At 37.0% G+C, this 25,827-nt stretch overlaps 1 protein-coding gene across 1 annotated transcript in view; it reads right to left on the bottom strand.

Moving 5' to 3' along the window:
• Positions 1 to 25,827, bottom strand: part of LOC149223750 (sister chromatid cohesion protein PDS5 homolog A-like) — a 328,487-nt gene that overhangs the window by 136,598 nt on the left and 166,062 nt on the right. The window contains exons 2-12 of the mRNA XM_089387987.1: positions 14,017 to 14,220; positions 13,644 to 13,825; positions 11,239 to 11,365; positions 10,699 to 10,917; positions 10,082 to 10,298; positions 9,826 to 9,971; positions 9,587 to 9,732; positions 9,208 to 9,357; positions 8,926 to 8,974; positions 8,625 to 8,816; positions 8,263 to 8,445 (exon numbers count right to left, since the gene is read on the bottom strand). Of these exons, the coding sequence (XP_089244113.1) occupies positions 8,263 to 8,445; positions 8,625 to 8,816; positions 8,926 to 8,974; positions 9,208 to 9,357; positions 9,587 to 9,732; positions 9,826 to 9,971; positions 10,082 to 10,298; positions 10,699 to 10,917; positions 11,239 to 11,365; positions 13,644 to 13,825; positions 14,017 to 14,220 (1,815 nt within the window). The remainder of the gene's footprint in view (positions 1 to 8,262; positions 8,446 to 8,624; positions 8,817 to 8,925; positions 8,975 to 9,207; positions 9,358 to 9,586; positions 9,733 to 9,825; positions 9,972 to 10,081; positions 10,299 to 10,698; positions 10,918 to 11,238; positions 11,366 to 13,643; positions 13,826 to 14,016; positions 14,221 to 25,827) is intronic.

A 25,827-nucleotide genomic window follows, 5' to 3' on the forward strand; every position in this document is an offset into this window, starting at 1 on the left:
AAGTTGCAAGTGGGAGAGAGAGGGCATCAGCATAGTCTAAGAGTGCAAGACAAATCTGGAAAGGGGCAGCATAGAGGAGGGACGCAGATCATCAATGCAGAGGAGTGACGCAGGCCCTATGCAGTCACTACACAGACACAGAAAGGCCAGCGAAAGGGAAGGAGGTCCTCTTTGGGGTCAGAAAAACGTTGTGGAGTGTGAGAAATTCATTAGTGAATTTCTCTCAATGATTCTTCCTCTATTTTGTCTATCAGTATCTTGTACATAAATTATTGTTGAAGATTAATAAAAGAAACCCTCTTTGCGGCACCGGTTTTCCCACATTGGGTTTTTCCGAGGACAATTGTCCAAAAATAATTGTGTCATTGTGGTTATATATGTGCTAGTATTTTCCTTGTATTTACTTTTCGTAAAAATTTATTTGTGAAGGATGCAGTGTATGTATTTCGAGATTTGCCGTAGAAAACTTCAAATAATTTGTTAATTTAAAAAATAGGAGAAATATTATCAGTTGCTGCAGTAGGATTCGGGATCACTGAATTTTCACAGAGCATAAGTACAATTACCAATACAAGCACTAGCTCAAGTGCAGGAGGTCCAGTGATTTCACAGCAAACAAAGCAACAAAGGCAGGATGAGGATCATGAAGCTCCAACCACCACCATCATGAGAAGAAACAGAGAAGTTCTTTAGACTTTGAATAATGCGCACGAATTTGTGGGAGCTCCTAAGACGAGCACCAAAGAATGCAAACAGTCAAATAAGTAAAGGCATTGGTGACAAAGGTCACTGACAGAGAGCTTCTCAGCTTGTAAGATTTTTTAGCATCAAATGTGTTCTAGTCACGAAACTTGGTGGAGAGGCTAGAATACATGAGATCTCCATAACCCAAGAATCGTTTCTGGAAATTCCACCTAGAGATGACTTAATTAGATTATTAACCTATTTTTTAATGTTTCCTAAGTCTAAACTTAGGAACGTTGGTTAATTAATCCGAATTAATTAAGTCAAGGTGATAATTCTCTAGAAACTCACACAGATCGACAGGGAATTAATCCGGGCCCTTGATTAAGATCTAGTCTTGGTCCTTAGTGCTCCAATAGAGGATTATAAGAAGAAGTTGATGGGTAGATGGAGAGGACACTTCACAAGTTCGATTTCCTTGGTAGTTCGATTTCCATAGAGCAACAGCAGTTGTAGGAAAGAAAGAGATCAAAGCAGAGACAGTTAGGTGCAGGGACAGTGAGGTTGGTGGAAGTTTTCCAGATCCAGCGAGTGCATGTACAAAGAGAACAAAGTTTCTTCGGGAGGTTGCGTAGTCCTAGCGCAAAAGCCTTAAAGGGCAGTTCGATTTGTTGAAGAGGGCAAATGTTTTCAGTTCCAGAGGCCAGGCAGAGGGTCAAAAGTGTCGGAGAGACGTTTTCCTAGCCAACAGCAGGCAGGACGACTTGATTAGCAGACGATTCGAGCAGCAGTTGCAGCATGCAGCTTCAAATTGACGCAGGAAGGCCTGCGTTGACCCAATTGGACGACTTGCTTTTAAGAGGTAGTCCAGTGCTGGATTTGCTCGGAGTGAGGGTAATTTCCCTCTAGATATTTTTGCCACTATTTTCTCTACAAGATAGCCAGATTTCGGCATCCAAATTATTGTAATCAGAATTTCTCACTGTTGCATAATAATAAAACCCTCAGTTGTTGCATCAGTTTTCCCAAGTTGGGGTTTTCCGAAGACATTTGTCCAAAAATAATTGTGGTGTACTAGCTTTTCTCAGTTTCCAATGTTATTTTCTTCCGCGATTTATTTGTGAAAATCACAGTGTAAATTATTTGATATTTGTCGTAGCATACAACAAATAAATTGTTAAATAAATTAACAATTAGAAAAATAATTTCCATTTGTTGTGATAGATGAAATTTTCACACAACTATCATTAGGCTGCACAGCATCAAGTGTGGCAAGATGCAATGGTGGAGTACAACTCCATCATGATCAATGATGTATGGGAGGTCATGCCTAGACCATTGGACAAGTCAATAGTTGGCTCTCGATGGATCTACAACATCAAGTATGTTGTAGATGGCAGCGTGGAAAAATATAAGGCTAGGTTCGTGGCCAAAGGGTATGCGCAAAAGGAAGGCATAGATTACAAGGAGACCTTTGCATCAGTGGCTAGATATACCTCTATCAAAGTAGTGATCTCATTAGTAGCGCAAGTGGGATGGCAAATTCACCAGATGGACGTCAAGACAACTTTATTGAATGGGGTGATAGAAAAGGAGGTGTATATCGAACAGCCAAAGGGATTTGCAACACATGAGAGTGATATGCATGTTTGCAAGTTGAAGAGGGAACTATACAAACTCAAGCAAGCTCCCACAGCATGGTATGGTCGGAATGACAACTACTTATAGCAAAAGGGCTTCATGAAGAGCAAGGCAGATTCCAACATCTAGTATTTGATGGTAGGAGGTGAGCCATTCATACTAGTACTTTATGTTGATGATCTCTTCTTGACAGGGTCATCAAGGCTCATAGAGGACTGCAAGAGGGACTTGGTAGCTGAATTCGATATGAAGGATTTGGGACTGATGCATTATTTCCTAAAACTGGAGGAATGTCATGTCATTGATCACTTGCACATACTAATTGATGGGTCAACCTGGGAATTATTCCCCCTACTAGAGTTGGAAGCACCTAATAGGGCCATGTGATAACCCTCCCATAATAAGCATGGTAACTTGTCTACAAAACATAAGCTAGGAAGACATTTGAAGATGATGCTTGTGTGAAGTACTTTGATGCCTTTTACATTAAATATGGCCCACTCTGACACTCTTATGGTTTGTGCACCTATGATGATGATCTCACTTGATTTTGTGAGTTGTACCAGATGTCTACTCCTAGGTATGCCATCCCTTGAGGGATTGTATGATTCTCTTCCAACACTTCAACAAGGGCATCCATCCCCATTTAATGACTCCACTGGCCCTTTGACCACTTTTTGAGGAGCGTTGAGCTTAGGATGTGTTCAACACGGCTGATAGCATTCTTCTCTCCCTCCAAGACCTAAAACACTACACTCCAAAGTGAGGACATTGCTTAAAGATTCGTTGTACCTCACAGTTGAAACAGCACACCTAGGGTGGTATTGCACCTTCTTGATGGACATTGCCCTATTTCTAATGAGATTTGATTATCATAATGACTTGGGACTTCTCTAGAGGAAATGGTACATTACTATGCATGATGACATCATGCCCTAGCTCAATGACCTTCATGAGGCTTCTATCGATGATGTGCGCTTAAAGGAGGATGACAATATGGATGTTGGAGCCTTGCTTGATGATTACACAACATTTGATGAGGGGATGTGGCTTCTAGATGAGATGCACCGATTTGAATCATTAATGTCACATTTTGATGAGCAACACACAACATCACACTTGGAGGCATTTTAGCTCACATGTGGGTTAAGAGAGGCTTGTTTTATGTTTATTCATTGAGTTACCTATCTTTGGAGATCAACTTATGACCGATCCATCTTGTAATCACATTCAATATTATCCTTAGGGATTTTAGCCTATTTGTGGATAAAATCAACATTGTTTCCCTCAAATAAATAAAGGTAAGTTGACTTATCCTTAGATAATTGCCATACACACTTGCAGACTAATGCACACTAATTAGCTTATTCTCTCTTGCTTGATATGGAGCATTAAATTGCAAATATGTCTTGGGGAGGATATTTTTATTGTACATTTCTCTCGCTTGGATGATGAATGGTGATTCTATGATGATTTTGTGCTAATTTATTGTAACTATCTTCTTCCATCTTGAACTTGTTGAAGAATTAGGGTTTTGATGAAATTTTCATCAATGTGTTGTTGATTGTTTTGTGGCTCTAACATCTCCTTGACAGGTTTTTTCAAGTTTCCCTTGTGGAACCTAAGTGTAGGTTCCTCTGATTCAATCTCCCAAGAAAGATAGAAAGACACTCGTGTTTAAGGGATGGAGAAACCTAAGTGTAGCTTTCTCTCTCTCTTTGAAATTGCTTTCATCAATCCTCTTCCATAGATTTTTGGCCTTAGACTCCATTAGCCCTTGACTAAGAAAAGCACTAGTCCATTCTAATGTCAAGACTCAATCCCATAAAATAACAAAATAAAGCCCTAGACTTTCACTTTTATGTTTTCTAGGGTAAAGTAGTGTAGGTTACAGAAAAATCTACATTTTTCAACATTATTTACCTTGGACCTTATTTTCCTAGGGTTAGACTTTGCATGCATCCAATTGAAAAAGTGAAAATATTAATTTATATGCATTTTACAGCCATTAATTAGGGCTGATGCCTAGGGTTTTTATGGCCATTTTATGTATTTCAACCATTGAGAATTGTTGTAATTTATTTCCTTGTTTACTCATTGAATAGTCTCATTATTCACTTGTTGATTATATATTGAGGGACTGTTGTATTATTGCAGCTATAAATATTTGCATGTTGTAATTAAAACCCTAGTTTACAACTGCAACATGTAACTTCTAGGTTGCATGTGTTTAGGAACCTATTTGAGCCTCTTTAGGACTTAACCTTCTAGATCTAGCCATAGGATCCTTTGAACTCCATATCTTGGAATTATACCTCAGCTCACCCAAAACCCTAATCATTGAATCTTGTGGTAGAACCCTTGGGGGGTAAATCGCGTAAGGCCATTTTGGTTACTTAATCCCTATGATCTATTGGGGAAGCCCCCCTCCCCTGCCCCCTGTTTGAATTGTATCCAACCACTAAATAGTAGAAGAATAGTTGTTAAGGTGAAAGTGGTAACTAATCCCATTGTTGCTCCCAATCTAGATTGCTTATTGAGGCTTTGCACTAAAGTGCTAGATTTTGCAGTAACAATCCCCACTTCAAAAATCAACAAGAGCTCAAAGTGATCTTATTACAGCAGATTATAACAGCAGAGAATCTGCTCTTTTATCTTCCTTGTATGTGTTAAATCGGTTAACCAATTCAACTATATGTGACACCTCTAATTATATGAGATGTCCTCTCATCTGCCCAATACTACTCCCATTTGTGCCAATATGGTCACTAAACCCCAATGTTCCTCAACATATGTGTTCAGGTCCATCACCAAACTCCATCAAGTATGCTCGTCACCCAAGCATCCTCAAGTCAAGTGTCTACCCTCCAAGGTGTATATCACATGGTCCCGAGCTCTTAGGTCTAAGTGCCTAGCACTTCTTCCCCCTAGTAGGTACCTCCCCTAATCAAGCAATAGACTCCCCCATTGTGTGCACCCAATGAGTTAGTCATCATGTCAATGAAGGTAACAACCTCCTAGGTAAAGGTGTTATGCTAGCACTCTAACCAAGGTCAAGCATCCACCCAAACCAAGCCATCCATATGTCCATGAAGCATAGCTAAGTGTCTAGGAAACCTAGTGCTCTCTTAGCAAGGTGAAAACACTTTTGGAGTAACCCAAAAGCTAACAAGGACATCATCCACCATTGCATCAGCCTTCTCACAATGAACAATGACTCCGACAATGAGCCTATCCCTCCACTCCCCCTTCCCCCACCATACCCTCGACCATCAAGAACAGTATGACTTGACATCCTCTCTTGCACTCTCTTGATTAGCACCAAGATCTCTAGTCTCAAGCCTCTCTATTGTATTATCCTGTGTTGCATGGGTACCCGCACCCGGGGGTGGGGTTCTCGAACCCGTCTCGGGATCCCGCACCCAATTACCGGATTCGGGTACGGGTTCTTCCCAGACGAACCCAGAAGAACCAGGTTCTTCCATGAAGAACCGGGTTCTTCGAAAAAAAAATTTGGGTTCTTTTCCTTTAACGGGTTCTTGGGTTCTTCGGGTGCTTGGGTTCTTGGGTTCTTGGGTTCTTCGGGTTGGGTTCTTTGGGTTCTTCGGGTTCTTTGGGTTCTTCATAAAAAAACTATATTAAAAATTTAATTTTCAAATAATTTTTTTATTATTGAAATTTAAAAAATAACTTATAACAAAGGTAAAACTTATAACAAAACCTAAAAAACCCTAAATCAATTCTTGGAAATCAATTTGGAATGAAACATTCTTCCACGGTCCTTACCATCCAAACCTGTGTTGCACGGGTACCCGCACCCGGTTTTTTAAGTTTTTTACAAGTCTTGTTTTTTAACAATTCTTGTAAATCAATTTGGAATGAAACATTCATTCCCGAGCCAAATAACCATCAAATTATAAACTGTAAATGCACACATACAGGTTCAGACATTTTCGGTCAAATAGAAAGTAGGATTGAGACCAGCCATAAGTTGTAATCAGCTGATGTTGTTAAATGGCGAAGGGCTATTTTGGACAATGGCTAAATTAAGTATCAAAATCTGCCAATTTCTCACAGCATTCTGATAACATCATGTTAAGATTAAAACTAGGAAAATATGCCTAAATCATATATGGTCTCTACAGACTTGTACACCAAGTAATCTCTAAAAACTGTGAAGATGTTTTATGTTTAGATAATTAATATTCAGGCAGAGCTTCGCACTCAAAGACAAACTATCCCTCATGCCATGAGATGGTTGTTGTGCATTTTATTGGGAAACAAAGACTGATAAGCGTGTTTTGTGGAAGGGTAAGGCTGCCACTGTTTTTGGGTTTGCTTTACCACAGAGCACACCATGCATGGGGCAAGTGGATGATTAGACATCAAGAAAATTCTAGACCACTATCAGGTTGAGAAGAATCTCCTATGAAAAATTGTGTTTTTATATGGGAGAGACTAAACATTCAAAGCAAAGTTACAAGATCAAGCTCCAACCAGAATGAGCAATTTCAATAAGGAGAGAAGTTGTCTTGAAATTAGAGCAGGAGGCAGAAATGCTAACACTCCTTGAAAGTGTAGGAGGAAGGGTCTGTACAACCACAGCCTCATTCATTGATAGGCATCCTTGCAAATGAACCTAAGCTGCATAGTTATTTTAAAGCCTGTGTGTGACAAAATCTGTCCCAAGTTTCACCAAAATCGCTGAGTCTAGCATTTATCCTAGTATGTATTTTGAATTTTCAGTTTTAGTAGTAGCCTTGAGCTCTCTCACATAGTTGTCACAGTGTCATGGTTACACGGAAAAGATTCAAAAGAACAGTTTTTTGGTGATAAATTTTGAAATTTCAATGTCAATGTTGAATGTTCAATGATGTGCATGTTTAAATGATTATCATTAAAGTTTTCTTGTTTAAAGTTGAAAAATATACAAATTCAAATTTCATATATATTATTAATAATAAATTTATAATTTATAAAATATAATTATTAAAATTTAATATTATTATATTACCCGACGAACCCCACGCACCCTGTTTCCAAAAATGCCGTCCCCATCCCCGTCCCCACGTTTCCTGGCAACATAGGTATTATCACTACATTGATACTTTTGTATCTTATGGATACACTACTAGGGTTAGCTTAGCTAGACATTTAGTTATGTTTCTTTCCTTTTCTGCATTTTGTTTCTTTTGGCATTGATATAGGAGATACTTCTGCACTCCAATGTTGAAATCACACTAATTGTACCTCATAGTCCAATTATCTACTTTTGTGGTTATTTGTTGGACATAAATAAAATTATCTTATCTTATAATATCACATCACATCACATCAGCCAAAAGTAAGCACAATTCTAATGGCCACCATTTTCCTAGCCTTGCATGTTTGCAGAGCTGCTGCTTAACAATGCACTCAGAAAACCCTTGTTAGTTCTTATGGTTCTCTGGCTTCTACATCTTTTCCCTCCTTTTGGCCTTTCACTCATTTTACCGATTTGTCTCTCTTTTTCAAGAAAACCCATTCAAGTTATTTATTTGTTTTACTGAATTTCTTGGACTGCTTGCTTTATAAAATTTCTAGTACATGTTATCATTACTACTCTGCATTGAGGATGCATTAGACATCCAAATGTACACTTCGATCCATGTCTTTTTTGCAGTTCTGTTGCAAATCTTTGGCCAGTAGTGGACATTGATTTTCTATTAAAAGTTAAAATTTATAAAAATGGGACATCATCCTATCAAAGCAAACTAGCCTGCCAGCACAAATGAAATTTTTTAATGTATAGACATGAGAATCTGCTTGGACTTAAATGAATTCCAAGTTTTAATTCGGTTGGAGCTAAATTGATCCCAGGCCTTGATATACCTAGAAAAGGAGAATATAACTGAAATGATCACGATAAAGGGCTTCCAAAAGGAAGAATTCTCTCACCACAAGCAGGTTCATGCTTGATACAATAATTTTGTCTTTCCCAGCAAGTGTATTCACTGCAATCTCTTTAAGCATTTCTTTCACATGCTCCTTGCCAAAAAGAAAATATGAACACCTCATGGCAAGTATCTTAACAAATTCATATTGAGGATGCCCGTCACCAAGTTGTTTAAGCAAGTAATCCTATACAAACAAAGAGAATTGTCAGACAGAGGAATGAGAAGCTTCCTTCGACAGCAGTCCAACAGACCTCTCAGCTGCAATGTAGACATAACCTTCAAAGTTAAGATTATATAATTCATGTAAGAAAGTAACTGCTGCTGGAAATTCAAATGATCATTCATAAAGAATTAAACACCTACAAAAGTTAATTGTGTTTGAACAAAAGTCAAGCTGGAATCAAGTAAACTTGACAATGCCTTCCAAATATTGTTGTCATTTATTTTGCTTAGCTTTATAAAGCTTTCCTCTGCTTTGGGAGCATCACTGAAGGACCCTGACATAATTTTCACACAACTAAGAATCTTATTTTTCAGCTCAGGTGTATCTTCTTCCTGCAAGTTCAAAAATTATTCAAATAGGATTCGTTAATTTTCCACATAGAAAATGGGGCAATCAGAAAGCTAAATGATATCAACCTTTAATAAAAGTAAAAACAAACACCTTCATTTTTTCCCGTAATGATAAGAAGTTCTGCATTTGTGCTTGTAACCTGAAATCAAAGACAACCTCCTAAACTTTTGATAGAAGTGACTATACAATATTAATGTCCATAAATTATTGAACAAATATATGAGAAAGAGCCATGTATGCCTAACAAGAAAACGTAAAAGCAACAGACCAGTGTGCAGGCCATCTTCTACCTAAGTAGAATTAAAAACAGCATATGATTGCCCAAAAATTTACCCAGTGTTAGAATAAATATTGATATTGACAAAATCTAACCTTTCCTTTTGCTTCAGAACTTCCTTAAAAGCCTCAATCTCTGGTTTTTCAAATTCAGAAAACATTGCAATCCAATGTTTTACTCTTTCCGAAAGTGGAAGATCAGAGGGGAAAAGTGATTGAGAAAAAGCCTCATCCACTACTTGAGATCTGCAAAAAATCAACAAAATTAAATGACTGACCTTTGAAGCAAATAACTGTTGTCACATATCCAAAAACAAAATTGGCTCCTTGGTAGATTAACATAAAAATTATCAACTTCTACACAACTACATCCACTTAAATAGCATGAAGAATTCAGAAATACAGAATCTAGTTCCAATATCTATCAAAGAATACGAAGTCTATTTTAGCTTTCATATTTTCTGAGGAATTCCACCTGAAATTCTTGTCATAACAACATCCTAGAATTTTCCCAGGTATCCAAACAAACTCAAAGTTACCAACTGAGCCATCCAAACATTTTGAACAATAAACTCTATAAACTTCTACAAGTCTTTCCAATGTGTACTTTTGTACTGAAACCTGCAATATTCTCCAAAATAATCATGTGTCAATTAACCATTTCAGAAAAAATCTACTAAAAGCAAGCAAATAATATAAATATTAAGAAGATACCATTTTGTCATGAAGGCAATCAGCTACTTGTCTGATAGCCTTGATGGGAATGGGTTTTGGGGAATCATTTACTACATCACAAATCGCTCCAATAACTTGCTTCCGAACAGCCTCATCAGAATCCAATAATCGATCACCAAGAGCAGCTAAGGTATCTCAGAATCTCATTAGTATGATTGAAATTGATAACAATCTTGGTCACTAAAATGCTCACATAAAACAAAACTAAAGCTGAAAATGTAGCTTTTCTGCTCACCAATTATGCCAGATGATTCAGGCCTAAATGGATTTGACAAAATACATTCTTTAGCATATTTGACAGCCGCTAATCGAACCTCCACAGAATTGTCTGTAAATCTCTTTAAAAATTCTGAGAGAAGTGGTTGAAACTCTTTTGCAAGTTCATGACTTGGAATCGCAATGATACTCCCAAGAAGCTTTACTGCACTCAGTCGCACATCTGACAACTCTGACTGCACCAATTGTTCTTCATCAAATTTCTTGAGCAAGAAGACTCCAGTTATGCTACAACTATGTCTACACAATGAAATCCACTTGCAAAAAACACAATTTGTCCAATACGAGAAGAGAAATTGAAATCTAGTACAATATTGATACATATTTGCCTCAATGAAGCTAACTATTCATAACAGCTCATTATCTCTAAAAGAATGTCGGTGATTAATTTAATAACATAGAAACGTACCATCTCTATAGATAGATAGATAGATAGATAGATAGATATAGATGGTGATTATAGTCACAGATCATGATTGAGGGAGAAGGAAAAAAGTTCATGGAAAATAACATACTATGCCAAATGCCTTTTCCAACAAAGTCAGCCTAATATAATAAATTCTAATTCACACATACCAGAAGCTCTTGAGTCAAATTCGGGATGACAGACCGCAATATCTTGGGTGCACACTGATAGATGTTAAAGATGATCTCATGATAATTGCATAGATCATTTGCAGATTTTCTTTTGGCTGACATTACTGATGTGAGAAAAAGATTCACATTTTTCTCAAGCTTAATTGCCACACACCTCATAACATTCATGGCTAGTCTATATGCAGCCAGAGAAATATCCTGGAACATAATGTCCAAACATAGAATCTTAGATTCATAGGAACATGATACAAATATACCCATGATTCCCTTCTTCAAAATAAAATTTACAACATAGAAACCTCTCAAAAACTTTAAAGAGTATACAAGAAATACAGAACACAGAATTTGGAACATTTCATACAATAATGACACCAACATCCCTTGTTGCCTTTTTGAAATTCAAGTTATAAACAAGAAGGGTGAAAGGAACCTAACAGAAGATACAAAACCTCTAATAAGTATAGATGAAATTGTGGATATTAGAAAACAAAAATAAATTACCTATGGTTTAACACATACCCCATTTTCTCTTCTTAATCTGCTAAGTAATATTGATGATAATTGCTCCGAAATGACTTCGCTTTCATTGAGCACGTCAGTCAGAATTGTTTGCATTGATGTTAAGACATTTTCGGGATGATCTTCTCTGAAAAGATAGATAACATAATTTTATTAATGCCCAACCAATGACCAAGAATGGGTTAATGGAACTAGACAGACAACCAGATAAAAAACCTTAATCAACTTCGAAAGACAAAGACTTACAAGCCAAGATTAATTGATAACAAATAATATGATAATATGACTATGCATACAATCAATGCTAAAATGACACTACGATTGAAAAAACCTATAAGTAAAGAACAAACGAAAAACAATAATGTAGTAAACTCCAAGGAACTTTCATTACAGACAGAAGAATACATTATTTTATGTATACTTTGCAAACTTGTAAAGAAGAAAAACATGACAAAGTTCAACCCCATTTTGTATTCTGGTCTCACTGCATATTACATGCACAAAAAAATATCATAATGTGAGTTCTGTATTTTTTAGAATGATTCCAATAAAATGGTTAAAATACCCCATTCAATATTGATCTGTGATAGAACATGGGTCAAAAAGAAGGCACATAGGCATTTGGACATGTAACCCTAACTTTCAAGAGCAAGAAGACCCTAATTTCCATGCTTCCCTAAACCACAGGAGGCTTGGAAGAAGGGGGAAGCGGAGCACACTACTTCATTGAGCAGCCACTCCGTATCTCTGAATAGATGGAGAAGATGTATTGTATTGCAGAAGTTGTACGGCATGCCACCATGTGAATAAACGATCACTGAAGATGTTTTTCAGTCTTCCATGGATTGGATTATTTTTCTCCCTCAATAAATTCATAGAACTTTTTTACCTGAGAGGGATTTTTCTCCAGTTCAAATGCTTGTGTTGCAGAAGTTGTACGGCATGCCACCATGTGAATAAACGATCACTGAAGATGTTTTTCAGTCTTCCATGGATTGGATTATTTTTCTCCCTCAATAAATTCATAGAACTTTTTTACCTGAGAGGGATTTTTCTCCAGTTCAAATGCTTGTGTTACTTCATGGCGTGGATGCCTATTTCTGTTGCTTTCTGTTGCTGTTATTAATTATTTTCCAAGGAAAGAGCCAAGTTCGGTCAGCCCAAATGCTATAACAGCCTACAGTTTCATTAATAGCACAATGAATTGTTAATAGTATGTTTTGTGTCAGTCCATCGCTTGTCTTGTGAAGGTGCTAGGTTGAGAAACCAAGATGAAGTATGGGTTCCAGTCTGCTTTTTCTATAGTTGTGCCTCATTAATATGCAGAAGTAATTTGGGTGAATGCGCAATATGTTACTTACGAAAATCTTTGGTTTCCAGTCATTATATATTGAGAGGCAGGCACAAGAGAAGATTCATGCCAACAAAAAAACCGGTTCTTTGAAGTTTCTGATTGGAATACTTGAGATATGGCATTAGCATAGTAATCCTATTACCACAACAGTTGTTATGGCTACCAAGCCAATCAAATAATAATGACAATTTGCAGTGACATGTCGTTGTGCAGATCTGTAATAATCTGATGGGAAATTGTGCATCAGACAAACAGGGTGTTCCACGTAGGAGCCCCGCAATGACCCTGATGCAGCACTGCAAATATCTTGGATAGTGAGGTAATGCTCTTGAGTAGTAGTTTTTTTTAATTGCACAGTATAAAAGATCTAACCTGTAATTCCAAGAAGTACAGGAAAGTTTATCCCAGAAAATGTAATAGATCAAGACTGAAGCTGTAGCTAGAAGCATAACCTTCTCCAAGCAATTGTAATCCATAGCCACATGGCCTGATTCTAGGTTTTATTCCTAGTTTTTGTTAATGGTAGCACAAAGCATTTAAAATCCATGAAAACACAGTGAAAAGTTTGTTTAACTCAGGTTGAAGAAATGAGAGTGAGATCACTCGAGTTTCTGAATCTGAGTCAAGAAAAATTCAGATTAAATATAAACCTCCAAGTGAACCTAAAGCGGAAACATCCAAGGATAACAGTCAAGTCATGAATCTATGGCAGCATTTCTTTGGAAGTTTTATCTTCTAAAAAATTTATAAATAAGAACAGATGTCCACCATCCAACTTAATAAACATAAAGCTGAGATATTTTTTCAGATGTTAATTTAGTAAACCTTCTTAAGAAGAAGATTGCATATACATTGAAAACTCAAAGCCATCCATAATCAGATTAGGGATGGTTTGTAGTTGCAAGCACATTGGCAATTATGCTGATATGATGATTATTTAAACAGGAAGACAAATAGTAATCATTTATGGTTTTACAAGTTTTTCAACATAAAGCTTTCGAACCATAATATCAGTGTATTGAGAAAACAAAAACATCAGAACTTCTGATACCTGGCCCTTGAAAAGAAGACATAAAATATTTCCAAGATCAGGTCATCACATTGAAGATCCAACATAATGACACATAGCCTAACTTTTGCAACAGTTTCAAGAATTGTGACCCTTCTTCCAAATGAAGGACTGTGAATGTCATCTAACCCACGAAATGTTGCAACAATCAGCTCAAATATTTCCTGCATAAGAAAAACTGTGATTAATAAGGTAAAAATCAGAAATCCTCCACACTTTCAGACACTCCAGTCTTGTTCGGAAGCAATTCCTTACAGCCATGCAAAGGATGATAGAATTTGGCATGTTTTTCTTAATACTCCATGAACTCCATGTCTTTTTCATAATAATGATGAATGAAGAAACAAAATATTACCTTTAGAATATCATCACTGTATAGAACTGCTGGTGCTGTAATCCTCATGATTTCAATGATGGAGGTAGCCACCAAAATCCTTACATCGTTATCATGGTGTCTCAAAATCTTTGGCATAACTAATGCGTGCATTGGTGTTGTTAGTGATGTCAATATTGGAGCAGAAGGTGACTGATCAACCTCAGCCAAATACATCACAGCTTGCTGAAGTCCAAAAATTTATACATTAAAATGGGCAGCAAATTCAATTTCAGGAAAAATGAAACTAGTAGGACAGCTTAATGATAAAATGTATAATATATATAATATAACAGACTGAACAAAAGAGAGAGAGGGAGAAAGAGAGAGAGCGAGAATCTCCATTTCTTGAGACACAACTTGAAGCTAGAAATAAGCGCTGAATACAAAAATGGACTGTAAAGAAACACATGATTATAATATGCACATTTTGTCTGTGTTATTCAACAACAATCAATTCTTACAACCAACGACTCAAATGTTTCCATCCAGGGGTTTATATCAGCATGCACAAATGCCTTACGGATTGTGTATGATCATGTGTTTGTTTATCTGTGGTTAATTTTGAAGTTAGAAAACTATGTTTCCGATGCTAGATCTTACACAACCTTGAATTTAACCAAACAATAATCATATTGTAAGAACATTAAAAGAAGTGATTTTGGATTAAATTCACCACTTGCCATAGTGGTTTCTGGCAGTTTATCTATCAGATGCTTCTCAATGGGCTTTGTTTGTTGCCAAAAATATATGCATAGCAGAAAACTTGAACAGGTTAAAAACAAAAGATTTATAATTTCTGACAAGGAAGAAGAAATTTGTGTGCTCAGTGGCAGAGAGAAAATTAATCAAAAACATAATACATGGCACTCCACTCTCACCAGATAATAGATTTTATTCAATGTTGAAGCTAAAAAGCCATACCACAAAGCTGAATATGGCACCAGTAGAGAAATTAATTTTTCCTCCACATAATTATAACACTTTGGACATAGCTGCAGCCACAATAATCATCTAAACTCGGATCCCCATATTTAGAAACGATGTCACTACCCATTAACCCCCATTAGTACTTGTGAAACTATAGGGTTAAGATTGGGCGAGATTCCATAACACTAATCTCATTTCAGATGCATCCAGACATTTACATGGATTAAGGTTCCTTCCAAGGTCAGTTTCATCAAATTCCAGGAAAAAAAAAATTAGCAGTTTGCTTCTTTCTAATACCTGGAGATCAAGGGCCCACATGTCAGAGACAATTATATATTCTTGATCATTGTAAAAAGGTGAGAAAAACAAAACCACTTTTAACTGTTGAAATTTGGGCAGCTATGGGACAAATTTCCCAAAGACCCTAAATGAAGCCCATCTCACCCCAAAGATAAATTCAAATTGAATAAAGGAAATCATTATTGGTTTGGCACTTCCCTTTTTATTATTAAATGATGTGACAAATGTACTTGGGCAAGCTTTAATTAGTAAATTTGAATTGGTAATTTTTTCCTCCAAATATTTCAAGTCGGCCATCCAAATTGACATCTCGGCTTGCCCAATGGTGTTGACCCTTCACTCAAAGGATCAACTATAAATTGGTGTCAATCTTCCTCCATTTGACACTCAACAATTCAGAATTTTGAGGTTCGTATTCTCTTGTGGTGGCTCACTCATATATCTCAGAGGTTCGATATAATTACAATGGTTCGCATCTCCTTATGGCCAGCATATATGAATATGTTTGTGGCATCGCATTATAGGGCTTGATATCTCTGAGTGTGGTTCGATTTGTATTCACTATGGATCACATTTAACGTTCTATCTATGGCTCACATTATTTATTTGAGGACTCGCATTACATTTTGTGGCTCAGTTATAGTATGTGGCTCGCATACTCTTTACGAGGTCTCGCTATATCATTATTTGTGGCTTGCATTTACAGTGGATCACATAATTATCTATGGCTCGCATCACATAGTGGCATTGCTAAACCTTTGTGGCTCATATAATTTACACAGTCACATCACTACACCTCTGTTGCTCATATAATTTACATAAAGGCATCGCTAAACCTCTATGGCTCGTATAATTTACACAATGGCATCGCTACACCTTTGTGGTTCATATAATTTACACAGTAGCATCGCTACACCTCTGTCGCTCGTATAATTTACTCAATGGCATTGCTACATCTTTGTGGCTAGTATAACTTACTCAGTGTCATCGTAACACCTCTGTGACTCGTATAATATATATGGTGGCATTGTTTGATATAGTGGCATCGTTTTATTGGCATCTTTGATATAGTGACATTGCTTGATACAGTGGCATCATTTTATTGGCATACATATTTTCTGAGGCTCATAACTGTGGCACACAATATATTTCTCTGTGATTCATATTGTATACAGTGGCTTGCAACATATATTCTATGATTTGTATGGCATTGCTATACTCTAAGCATCATCGCTATACTCTATATCACAGTGGCTCATAATATTTCTGAGGCGTGTATCTATACAACCGTGAGACAGTGATCTAGACAATAGTGAGACAAAGACCTATTTGATTGTGAGGTTGTGATAATATATAAATTATATAATAGTGACTTGGATTCATTTATATAGCAATGAACTTGTTGTAGGACAGTGACAGTAACCTTGACATTATAGGAACCTTGATATGGTTGTAACTTTGATATGACCATATGGCAGTGACCTTGAGTATGGCTTGTCTCTATAATATGACAATGATGGCAACAACAATGAAGTCTGCAGTGCTCTATGACAGTGACAATGATGTATATTGTGTTCCCATGACAATGTGATTTGGAGGCATATCTGTTGTTGGGTTGTCATAGTAGGACTAATGTAGTAGATGTTGTAAGATGTGTCGCATACTTATCGTACTTTGTATCTTAGTTGAACATTTGATGAATATCTAAGAAGAATTCGGTTGGGTTTTCCCCTTGTGGGGTTTTTCCCTGGTCTCTGACCTAAATCCTGGTGTCTCTATTGTTGTAATGTCCCTTCCTAAATTATTTTGGAATAGGATTAATTTCTACATTTTGGGGCAAATTTTGGAGGTGACGGGGCCCATTTCATTTTTATTAGAAGACTTAGGGATTAAAAGTAAGTTAATTTGGGATTTTGTTAATATCATGTGGGGCCACCCAAACAAGGAAATATGCACTCCCTAAGCCAATGGTTCGAAATGCATGAGGGAAAATCGAAGGACTTAGTGAGGGGCCCACAACGAAGGGAAAAAGGCTCCACGAAATATATAAAAAGGAGGTTGCACTCTTCATTTGACATCTTTGGGCATATCGAATTTATTCTTAGTTGCTTGAGCTGCTTAGCTGGATCACTTGTTGTTTAGCACGAGTTTTTTGAGCAGAGAACTCACCCTTTCTTCCGGGGACTTTGAGTGCCACCCTAGAGAGGCTCTTCCATAATTTTCTAGAGGTGATTTTCATTGTGGTTTCCAACAATTGCATTCAAAGTTTTTCCGGTGGTGCGTATTTCTAGAGGAAGTAGTAGGAGAAACCGAGTTGTGATTTTGACATTCTTCGAGGGAGCTTTTGCTAGGAGAAATTCTAGGAGAGAAGCCCTAGTGATTTGCTGCCATTTGGGTGAGTTTTTGGGCTAGAGGAGAGAGCTATCATTCAGTGGGGATTTCGCACTTCCTGGGCTAGCGCAGAAGGAAGAGATTGGGCACACGTGGGAGGTGGAGACTCATCCATTGAGGTTGATCCTTCTCAGGAGAGATAAGGAAAGCATTAGTGGAGGTGATCGCTACTTTTCCAAAATGTTTGAGAAGGATTTTGCGGGTGTATTGGCAGACAATGTGCTTCAGCATTTTTGGAGGGTGTAAGGCCTTTTGGGGGTCGATTTTGAAAGGTCAAAATCTGGCCAAACCATTTATGGGTTTTGCGAGAAGAGTTTGTGGTTAAAATTTCAGAATTTTCTGGGTTATATTCGGTTATGAAATCCTCATTCTTATAACAGGGCGAATTAGTATTTAGCTGGGGAATTGGCACCATTTTGTGGGTTTGACTTTGGCTTGGAGATAGGCCAAACCCTTTCTAGGTTTTTCTGGGTTTTTGGTGGAGAGCTCAAGATTAATTTGCCAAAATTTTCTAAGCAATTTTGGAGGCTCAAACGGGAGTTTCTTCCAGCTAGCAGTTGCAGAATTTCTAGGGCCAACACAGAACATTGAGGAGAAGTCTTTCCTTTGCATCCGACAGCATTTTTCTCACCTAGGATTGTCTAGCTTGCTTTGGCAAGCCAAGTGCACACATTCCATGCATTGTACTCTCCTTTGATAATTAAATGGCTCAGTTTGGCACAATTCTGGCACAATTTTATGGGTGTTTAATTGTTGTCTAAATTTTTCTGTGTCGTATGTGTATTTTTCTGTGTCTTTTTAGCAGGATACACTTGTGTAATACCAAGAGAACTTTAGAGCATTGACAATCATTCAGACAAGATATGCAATTCTCTTCTTTAGGGAGCAACAATGAGATTGGTTTTTTAAAGCATAGTTAGAGAGAACTTATATGCAATGTAAGCAAAACTATGCCAATGATGCAATGCAAGAGATGGGAAATGCAAGGATGGACCAGCAAGACAACAATTATTATATTTCCACAATGATTAGCTCAACCACAAGATGAAGGGAAAACTTAGAGGAGCCCACTTAGATCACTTTACCAATGACTTAAGATAAGAGAAATGATGCTTTAAAGCCTCAACATGAGTTCCTATGAATTTAGAGGCTCCTAAGATGTCCCTTTTATCACTGTTAATAATTATATCAGAGTTATCAAGGCATATATCAGACCTTATAAACCATATGACAATCCTCCAAAATCAAATAGGATACCACAAATGCAATGAGACAAATCTTTCTTATCACTTGAGATTAAATGTGTCATGATTATAGGCTTATGTTAATGTGCTTTAGGGCTTGTTTTGGATGTGTATTCAGATATTTTACCACTGTTGTGAGAAGATTTCAGATCTGATTCAAAACAGTGAGGAAAAAGATAAGGTTAGAGAGCAAACCCTTGGCCTTGAGGCCTTGTGAGATGGCTTGATGGACTTCCAAATCACACTTAGACTCTTTCAAACACCTGCAACACCAATGTTAGATCTATAACCCTCAAACCAAACGATAGATCAGCCCTTTAATGAGGACAACTAGGGATTCTAGGGCTAAATGATGGACTAATGAGACAACAAGCCCCTGAATCCTAATGACAAGTCTACAACACCAAATGTTAGCTTGGAAAATCAATGGATCAGTGGCAAAATGATCTAGAAATAAATCTTGAAACCCCTGCTAACTTACCATGAGCCTACAACCACAGAGATTAGTGATAAACTCGGAAATATGCCAAGAAATCACTGAGGCTAAAGGGAAAAAGGCCAAATAGCCCTGTGGTGGGGAGAAAATGCCCAATAAGGACCGCAGCCTAGGGTTTCAAGCCCACAAAGGGTTGTCCATGCCAAAGAAAGGCCACAAAGATCTGTAGCTACCCAAAAAAGGGACCACAAGGGTTGTAGCTAGGAAAGTTAGGCCTCCTAGAGGCTCCGACTGCCAAGAAGAAGCCCTCACAAGGGTTGCAGCTAAGGAAGAAATCCCCTTAAGGGTTGCGGCTCACAACAGAGAGGCATCAAAGGCCTACCGCAAAAGAAAGAAGGCCTTAAAAGGCTTGCAACTAGCCCTCAAGGGCTACGACACCACTAAAACAAGAGAAATAACCCCAACCAAATGATGAAACCCTCTTCCAAGAGTTGCAACTTCCTCTTTAGGGCTAGATGTTGAGCAAATGAGACTTGGAAGGGCTAGATCTTCCCCTCTAGGGCCTAGATCAACCTCCTTCTCTTGAACGAATGGCCCAAAAATTGATCTTTGCTTCAAACCGTTCAGCTATTACCTACACAAATGAGAAATAAAGAGCTCAGAATCCAATACATACCAAAAAAAGCAAAAGAAACAAAAAACTCCAATAGCTATATAAAAATAAAAATGGGTTAATTTAAAGTACAAGGGTTAGTGGAAAAATAATTTACAAATATTTACAATATTTACAAAAAAAAGAATTGCTCTCATTAGCATGTTTTTTTTGTAAGCTTGGTAGGACTACATCTTCATCATGTCCAACTTCTCACCCCAATCGGGGGGATAGGACATGATTTGAAACCAAGACTTCTAGTTCGGTGAGACTTCATTTCCATGGCCATGACCAATTGAGCTACCCCAAGTAGATGCTATCATTAGCATGTTAAACTTTATGGCACAAGTAAATAAATTTGAAGATAATGGAAGATATTTTTTTAATTTTTGCAAAGCCCTCCTGCATAATATTTTCGTTAGATCAAGACTTGGAGCCAAACAAGGGTGTGATCCCCTCACAATCTGTGAACTTGGATGCCAAGGGTTGGAGCAACTTGTAACTCAATGCACTTCAAATGATAGATTATTAAACAAAAGGGGTTTGATTCACACAATAGATCTATAAACTTGGAGATACCTGCCAGACTTCGCTAGATCTAGAGTGCTTACTCTAGCCCAAAATGTAAGGCAAGATACCTGTACCAATAAATGTTCCTACTACTGGCAATTGAAATAATAATTAATGTTAAAATAGTTCATAGCATATCAATAAAACATCCAGCACATACCATAGATCAGCAAGCGAGAGACACCTTGAAATTGAACCCCAAAGACTTTTATAAAGTGCAAAGAAATTCCAGCAGAGCCTTGCTCAGTACATCAGATAATTGTAAAGTCTAAAGATGAAATGAGGAGCTTCATAGCTTTCCTATATAGAAAATGAGACAAGAAAACCCCTCCAAGTGGAAAATAACGGCTAGTTGACTTTATCCTCATCAAATAATCTCATCCATCGATCTTCATTTGAAATAACTTGATCTCCACCGTCGATTGGATTTTTATTTTTTTAATTTAGGGAAAAATTCAAATTTCTCTTAAAATCTCATTTTTTATTAATCCAAAAAATAAAATTTTGGACTAATATTCTCAAAAAAATCACTTTGACTTAACCACCAAGGTCCAAGGGGTCAATTTCTCTTAAAAAATCCATTTTTCCCTTTGTGGAGGACCTCCAAAATTGAACTCTTTTTTGACCCACGAATTATTGTGATTTTCCACTTGGAAATAATTTAATTTCTCTTAAATTATTTTTTTGACTCAAATTTAATTAATTTTCTGGCTAATTATTTTCTTTTTATTTTTACAAGAAAGATTAATTAAAATACTCAAGAGGGAATTAATTATTTTTTCCACCCTTAAATATTTTAGCCATAGTATCTAACTATGAATAACCATGCACTAAAATATTTTTGACAAGATATTACAATTTAATTCAACCCTTAGAAGGGGAAATACACATTTGACATAAACCCTCAAGACATTACCCAATTTTGCGACAAGACACATGATCTAGTATGAAAAATACATAGACTCAATAAACACTAGGACTCACCTAAGACCTCGTCAATGAGTTCCACCCTAGCTTTGGGGTATATTTGGGAGAAAAAATTTATCGATTATCCGTGTTTGCAAACACACATAATTTGGGAAAGTTAAAAAGCTCCCTAGGATGAAACTCTTTGAGATGAATCATAGGCTTACCTAGGTGTTATTACATGGCTTAATAGTCATACTAGAATCATTTACAATATAAAAGCAAAAATTGGGTTTACAATGATGACAATGATCTGAAAAATTTTGATCCACTGCTTTGTACTCTACTTCTTAGACTTTTGACACATGTGGTCAACATTACCCACCAAAAGTGGGTTACCCAATGTAGCAGAAAAACATATGCAATTGTAGAAAATATAAATTATTTTTATATTATTGAATGAATGAACGAATAATTACAACCTCCTGTGACATTGTGCCTAAATAGGCATTGAGTAGTCACAAGAGTCTTTGAATAGACATGACTCTTGCCTTTTGGTAATTAATGCTTTTATTAATTATTATTTACCATTTAATTATTATTTATTATTATATTCATAACATTGCCACTCCCATAGAGATGCTTTGTCTTCAAAGAAGGGATAATAATGGGTATTGTTGTTGAAACTTTTCAGTTTCCAACAAAGAATCTTCTTCTGGAAGACTTTTCCATTTAATGAGGTATTCTTTAATGGTTTTGGAATGTAATACTTTTTCCCTAGTAGCAAGAATGTCTTCTAGTTCTAAAATGATTCTTCCTTCATCATCAACTTCGGGTATTTCTATTTGAACTGATTGATTTCGTCCTAGCATTTTTTTAAGACACGATACATGGAACACATTATGGATCCAACAGTTATCTGGTAATTTCAACCCATAAGCCACTTCATTGATTTTTTTGATTATTTGGAAAGGTCTATAAAATTTTGGAGCAACTTATTCTTTCCTTGTTGCTTTAGAGATAATTGCTTGTAGGTTTCAAGTCTTGCAAATACCCAATCGCCTTCTTTGAATTCTATCTTTGAACAATGTTGATTTTCTCGTTGTTTCATCCGATTACTAGTTGTTAAATTTTCTTTCAATATTTTAATGATTTTTTTATTTTCTTCTACTGATTCTTCACTACTTAAACTTTAGAGTCACTTAATGTGAAGGCCTAATGGTTCATAACAATATAGAGGTTGAAAATGGGTCATTTTAGCTGATGTATGGTAGGTGGAGTTGTACCACCATTTGGCTAGATGTAACCATTGAGACCATTTATTTTGCTTATTTGTTACAAAACAACGAAGATATGTTTCCAAACATTTATTCACTATTTATGTACGTCCATATGTTTGTGGATGATACATTGAACCCATATCAAGCGATATTCCAGCCTGGTTACAAAAATCCTTCCAAAACTTACCTTTAAATTTTATCTCTCTATCATTGATTATGACCTTTGGGAGGCCTTGTAATTTATAGATGCTTTTGTAGAAGACTTCTGCAATTTATTTTGTTGAATTTGTCTTCTTAATTGCTATGAAATGTGCGTACTTGAATAGTCTATCCACTACAACGAATATTTTGTCCTTTCCTTTAGACATAGGCAACAATTCGATGAAATCCATCGACATTTCATCCCACTTCTGATTTGGGATATGTAAAGGGTGAAGTAATCTTGGGGTTAGAACGTTCTCATTTTATTTTTTGACAGACATCACATTCAGTAACGCATTTTTAAATCTCTTTACTCATCCCCTTCCAATAGAATGATTGACAAGTATTATAGTATGTTTTGAAGAATCCAACATGTCCTATTGTTGGTGAACTATGTGTTTCCCTTAAAACCTTCATTTTAAATTTGGAGGATGGAATTAGATAAATTCTACCTTTATACCATAATATATCATTTTTCCATTCAAAGTTTGGATTTAGATCCACATTTTCGATTATAGAACAAGAGTCTGGATCCTTGGAATATTCAGTTTGAACCTCATTTAACTAGTCAGTGTAAGACTTTCTGAACCCAATAGCTGGTATTCGGTTCCCCACAATTATAAGCGGAACAAATACATGGCCAAATTCCTACCACATAAAAAATATAGCAGAAGCAAAAGAAAAGTTACTTTATCTAAATCACAAACAAATAAAAAGATTTTTGCCCAATCAACAATTCTTCATTAATAATTTAATCACAGAAATTACTTGGGCTACCATCCAGGGATAATGACCCAACTAAGAAAATACAAATTACAAAATTGATCACTAGCCTCTCTACACTCTCTTAGACCCAACACACGCTCACTAGGAAGTCTCTCTAAATCTTGTGTTGTTGTTGTGTCTTAGCACCTCACATTAGGCTCAATTTATAACTTTCCTGTGCTAAGATTGACGGGCAAAATTAGCTCATCAAGTTAACTAAAGATAAGTGACATTACTTTAGTTAACTATCCTATTTTTTGCTTTCTCTACTTTAACTCAAGTATAGGTCATTTAGCTTGTCTTACATGCACATCACATCAACATGCATGCAACTCACTTACACACTCTACATGTCGAATGCAAGCTTCAAACGAGGAAAATCAAGGTCCTTCTAGTCAAGACACAAGACCAAAAGTACCTTCTGAGCTACAAAGCTCAACACTCCCTCTTACCGAGGTAAGTACTTCTGGAAGAACCTGCTCCACTTGAATCTATCTCTAAGCCCATCTCAGTATTTGTAGTTGCTCCCTCTGACACTAAAGCCTACCCTGCTACTTGATCTAAAACCTAAGTTAAGAACCTGTCACATCCAACCATGCTCCGAGGATCTTGCTCCTGAGCATCCATCACTGTCATGTCATACCAAGTTACCAACTAAGGCTCTTGGCAGTTCTTGAAGAATCACTCTTCCTCCACCTGCTCCCTCTCAGCAACTGACACTCATCCTGTATCCAACATCCCCTTATATATACCCACAGGTTGTCCCAACAACCTATATGACTTCCCTCGTCTAATGCCAAGCACTACAACTGCATCCAAGGTCACTCCCTCTGAATATAGCACCTGTCCATCCCGAAACAAAACTCTATATCCAACATCCTCCAAGGTTGACACTAAGAGCACGTGTACCATCAACCCTAGAACAAACAACATCCCTGTCACCTTCAGAAATCCTCCTGACTCTAGCAAAAATCTGACACATCCAACCCCCTTCACTACATGTGTGGTGCTAGCTCCACAACTCACATGGCAATTTGAGTCCATCTCTGAAATACTATGAAACACTAACCTTGTAAAGACTATACATTCATTATAAAAGCAGTAAAGGGTTTGTTAAAAAAATATCATGAGCCTGTGATAAAATTTCCTAAAATTTTACAAATTTAACTGACAGAATTGATGAGAGTACCTACCGGTATTCCAGCGGTTGATGATGCCTCAAGCTGCTCCTGCTTCGGTTACCAAAAGACCGAAAACACCCAGCCAAACTGAGTATAACCTCACTACTCAGTCTAGTAAGCTTCTCAGTTGAAGCAAATTGTTCCCCCGTGCCCAAAAAACCTCAAAACAAGCAAGGCTCAATTGTGTTGGCATTATGATTCAAGTGTTGTCCTTGATGGCAACTCACTCAGAGGTTGGTACAGGTGCTCAGAGGTTGGTACAGGTGATGGCAACTTAATCAGAAGACAGATCTTAGTACAGCATGCCAAGGAAGTTAATATACGCAGGTTCGTTAAGCCCAAGTCGCGTGTACACGCTAGTTGGATTCAGAAAAAGCGCGTGTATGTGGAAAAGTACCTTTGGTCCATGGTGGTTAGTCCTTGGAAGTTGTGCCTATGATTTCGGACCATTGTGTCTCGACGGGCGTGTCGATCCCTAGTTTTGAAGTTGATGGTATTGTGTTACTATGGTTTTGGTTCTTGGTATTGAGCAAGGCCTAAGACTATATAAGGAGAAGAAGATCATTAGGCAATATCATCTTTCGACAAGGCTTGAATATCTAAGAGAGAAAGAGATCTGATATGCAGGTTCTGGGTTGCTTGATCTAAGCCAAGGAGAGATCACATCAGTTGATGGAAGACTAGATCTAAGGATAGATCGGGATCTAATGGTTTGAAATGCACTATCATGATATGGTTGATTATGCGTATTTCTAGATCTGCATATTGTCGCAATGTTATGTTCTGGGTCTAACTGATGTCTGGTACAGCTGCAAATTGAGAAAGTTTATTTTTAGATCTGTACGCAGGTTGGCTTCGGTAAAAGCGCGTGTATACGCGGGTTTTGCTCATTGAAGTAGCGTATATCTTTTGAAGCTTGATTTTGGGTTTACAGTGG

The sequence above is a fragment of the Pinus tabuliformis genome, chromosome Q (genome assembly GCF_031772625.1).
Source record: "Pinus tabuliformis cultivar Carrire ecotype Pingquan chromosome Q, CPIR1, whole genome shotgun sequence".
NCBI classification, from domain to species: Eukaryota; Viridiplantae; Streptophyta; class Pinopsida; order Pinales; family Pinaceae; genus Pinus; species Pinus tabuliformis.